The 4,258-nt window shown below is 57.5% G+C and overlaps 1 protein-coding gene across 1 annotated transcript; it reads right to left on the bottom strand.

Moving 5' to 3' along the window:
• On the bottom strand, positions 1–3,168 carry TCF23 (transcription factor 23). The gene is made up of 3 exons (XM_032652079.1): positions 2,947–3,168; positions 2,003–2,245; positions 1–180 (listed from the first exon to the last, which is right to left on the bottom strand). Exons 1-3 carry the CDS (start codon positions 3,166–3,168, stop codon positions 1–3), a joined length of 645 nt encoding a protein of 214 aa, XP_032507970.1.
• Positions 3,169–4,258: the final 1,090 nt, after the last annotated feature.

The raw sequence follows: 4,258 nt of genomic DNA, 5'->3' as shown, positions 1-4,258 counted from the left end.
TCACTTGTCACCAGGTGCCGGTGAGAGCGGCCTGGTGAGAAGAAGAGCGTCTGCCTCTCCAGAGACTTGGGTCCCGGTCTCTGCCTCCTTTGTTCTTTGGCCCGAGGCGACGGCTGTGGTGGAGTCAAGGCCAGAGCACCCCAGGCCTCCGGCGTAGAGACGCGATCGCATTGGCCACTTCTGCAAGACATGGGGAAGAGATGAGGGTCATGCTCACTGGCACAGCCCTCGTAGCCCTCGGCACCCCAGACCGGGCCTTCCCTAGCCTCCCTCCCCGAGACCCGTCCCCGCGACTGCTCCGATGACAGCGGTCCCAGGCTCACCGCCACTCATGGCCTCACAAATTCTCCTGACCACCTGAGCCTGGCTGAGAGAAAAGCAAGGGCCCCAAGAGGAGCCCCGGATGGTGGGGAGGGAGGCGGGCGGCAGAGATGGCAGCAGCCAGGGCCTGGGCAGTGGGGAGGGCAGCAGCGTGGGGCAAGGACAGGCTCTTCCTGACACTGAACAGTCCTGACCCTTTCTCTTGCCCAGTCCCAGCCGGGCGCAAGTGCTTGTGGCCCCAGATGTCAGCGCTGCCCCCTCCCCCTAAGCAGGGGACCTCCCAGGATTGTCCCTCCTTCCAGCAGGAGCGCGGCCAGTCCCAGAAAAGGCCAGGTTGACCTGGCTCTGAGGTCTGCCCTCCACTTGACAGCCCCCCACTTGGGGGCTGAGGGCCACTGCTGCTGGCTAGCTAACCCACCCCACCCAGCTGCCAGAGTGCTAGACCTAGCCGGGCTCTCATTTGTTCATTCTTCAACGTATTTACGCATCACCTGCTTCCTGCGAGGGTCTCACCGTGGCTGCCATCTTACAGCTGAGTAAGCAACTGTGCCACCCGGGGACACTGCACCAGGTGCCACCATTGGCATTTCAGAGTTGCCCCATCTGAAATGTCTCAAATTCTTGCATTTTAGTTGTATTTATGTGAAAGAAAAATATCTTAAGTGTCAAGACATTTCAGAACTAGGATGTTGAAGGAAGAGAGATGGTGAAGATTATCCTCCATAGAAATAAAGTTGCTGTCCTCAGAGGGCAAAGACGACCCTTCATAACAGCTACACTCCCAGTCAGCAACTTACAGTGTGCTCTACCCCACCCCCGGGGCCTGAACTGCATTCAGCCACTTAACCTACCTAAGCTTCAGTTTCCTCATCTGTAAAGTAATCTTCATTTGGTTCTTTTTCTTTTTTAATTTTCTTTTTTTTAATCCTCATTTGGTTCTTGTGTGGATTAAAAGATAAAACTGCACTAAAGCATTTAGCCTAGCTCTGGGCATAACTTTAGCCCCCAGATGATGTTAGCTGTTATTGCGATGATGATTACCGTTAGTCATACTTCTCCTTCATGATCTCATTTCGTACCCTGGAAGCAAAGTCAGACTCATGTTATCTTCCCTTTCCGTATAATAAAACTGAGGTTCAGGAAAGGTAGGTGACAGTGTGGTAAGTGATGCATGCAGGAAGCCCTCCTTCCCCCTTTTCCAGCCCCTGCCACTCCCCCACCCAGCTTGGTTACTTCTAGAGTGATGCTTTCTTAGAGCTTTGTTCTCCAAAGGGGGATCCCTCCTGAGACAGAAGTCCAAAGGACACCAAGGCACTGTACAGTGGCATAGCGCCCCTTGGAATCTAGGAATCTCCTAGGTGTGTCTTCTTTCCCAGGCCCCAGCCCTGGAAACTACTCCCTTTTCTCCTCTACCACTAAGTGCCCCGGAGTCTTGGGGCCTCTAAGAATTTCCCTCCCCTTGGAGGAACCATATTCTCAAGAAGTCATTTCCAATCATCACTCCCACTGCATCCCATGAGAAACATTGCCATTCCAGTCCCAAGAGCCAGCCTCAGCTCCTCTTCCCACGAGAGAGCAGGAAGCAGCCGGCCCCAGCATCAGCTCTGCCGAGGGCAGGGGGACAAGTCCAGTATCCCCCATCCCGAACCCCCTTCCCCAAGGCCCCGGGCCCGTGACCTACCTTGAGAGGGTGCAAGTAGCGGAGTCCACGCAGGAAGGGTGGCCAGGCGGGGCCAGGCATCTCGTGGCCAAGTGTGCGGGTGAGGTGGGCTATGTAGCTGGTGGCCAGCACCAGCACGTCCAGCTTGGACAGCTTGGTGTCGGGAGGCACGGCAGGCAGAGCGGCCTGCAGGGCCAGGAAGGCCTGGCGCAGGGTCCTCACCCGGCTCCGCTCCCGAGCGGCGTTCTCAGGACTGGCTTCACTCTGCACAGAGGACCCCAGGTGAGTGGGGCTGACCGGACGCCCGTTGCCCCTGGTTGCTAAGAGCATCCTAGGGCAAGGTCTCCTGCCAGAGTGGTAGCACGCCAAACGACAGGGACCCCAGGGCCTCGTCCCCTCTTTGTCTGCTCTCAGCCTGGCCCCGCTTTACGGCAGAGGAAATGGAGAGAAGACCTCATCTGGGCTCAGAACTGAGTCCTGTACTCTTTCCCACCCTCCACTGTGCCTCCGCCTGGCCCTTGCTGCATCCACACCTAAGTCTGAATCCTGCTTATCAGGATGCCCTGGGCCCACAGGGAGCACACAGCCCTGTCCTGCTCTGTAGGGCTGACCCTAGGCCCAGCCAGGTCCTGAGATGTAGAGGCAACTGTGGTAAAGAGGAAAGGACACCAAAGCGTGCTGGCACTGTCGCTGACGGCTGCTCTGGGACCTTGGGAAACATGACACTTCTCCGGGCCTCAGTTTCCTTGAGACAAGTGAGTTGGGCCAGCTCTCTGAGCCACGCTCTGGTTAAGACCCGCTCTGACTTCCCCAACCGCCCAAGCATGGAGCCTTGAAGCGGAAGTTGGCCAATGTCCCCTCTCTTGGGCAGGACAGTAACCATGAGCGAGGCTCTGCCATGTGACGTTGCAGCCCCTCCCATGCCTGCCTCTCCCAGCTACCTCTTCAGGTCCCGGCTTTCTTACCCGGCCACGAGCCAGCCTCCTGGCGCCGGCCCCTCGAGGGCTTGGGGCAGCCCTGCTCCATCTTGGGTTGCTCCAGCTGGTCTCTTCCCACAGGTCCTGCCCTGTCCTGCTCAGGCGGCTCCTCTTCCTGTCAGTGCCTGCCAGCGACCTCGGTGTGGCCTTGGCCGGGCTCTTGCCTACTCCTGGCATGGCCAGTGCCCCTCTGGCCTCTCTCTGTGACATGCCACACCCCTGAGGTATGCTGCTGCAGCCCCCAGGACCGGAACACAGGGCCTGAGGAAGCCCTTGGGCTCACGCTAGCGGGGCAGGCTGGTCATCCAGACGGCGACGGCTATATCTGAGGAAGCGAGCGCCAACTCAGTCCTGCTCCGCTCCTTGCTCTGGGAAAACCGCCCACCCGGCACAGCCCCCGCGAAAAGCCTCCTGACTGCCTCCCAACCGGCTGAGGGAGGGGGTGCTGGATGCGGGGAGTGGCCAGGCCCTGGGAGGAGGCCCCTGCTGTAGAGGGCAGGAGGCCGGTGGGAAGGGAGCTCCCTTCCCGGATCCCGGCCTGACCCTGACTGTGGTCCTGGGATAGACCTGCAGCTTCTGCTTTGGGGCTTAAGTCCATGGAAGGGCCCTGAACTCCCTTCCCTGTGCCAGAAGCCTGGCTGTGCTCATCCCTGAAAGGACCTTTCCTCCCCTTGCCAGTGAAAACGACCTTCCAGCCAGAGGGCGCTACTCCCCATACCCCAAACATGCCTCTTATTTCCACCTCAGTGCTTTTACTTTTCCCTTTTTGTCCCCCTGGAATACCTCCCTCCAGCTGTGCCCCGGGAAAAGCTGCCCATCCTTTGGGTTATGTCCAAAGGATTTGTGAGGATTTCTTCCAACCCCACAGAACCCAGAGGCCACGTCTCCCTGTTTTATTGGTACCCCATTCTACGCACAACCACACCCTGGCTAGCTTCCTAAGAGTTCAGTGTTCTAGATCAGTACATGCCAAGCACTGTGGTAAGTACTTTACATGTATTATCTTATTTCTCAGATCAACGTCTTAAGAAAAAAAGACTCTTACATCATCATTTTGCAGATGGGAACGCTGAGGTATCAGGAGGTGAAATAACTTGCCCGGTGCCAAACATCTAGTAAGTGATGGCGGTGGACGAAAGCCCAGGCAGTCAGTGAGACATGGAAGGCTGCTCCTCACCCTACACCGTTCTGCCTTGGGTGGGTTACTCACATGTCTGTTCCCCTGCTAGGCGCGAGGTCTTTGAAGGCAAGGACCAGGATGTTTACTGAGCTGCATGAGATCCTCCATTCTGCTAGCTAG

This window comes from Phocoena sinus, chromosome 13 (assembly GCF_008692025.1).
Source record: "Phocoena sinus isolate mPhoSin1 chromosome 13, mPhoSin1.pri, whole genome shotgun sequence".
Taxonomy (NCBI): domain Eukaryota; kingdom Metazoa; phylum Chordata; class Mammalia; order Artiodactyla; family Phocoenidae; genus Phocoena; species Phocoena sinus.
The sequence above is the reverse complement of the archived record's forward strand: the minus strand, read 5'-3'. Positions and strand labels throughout refer to the sequence as shown.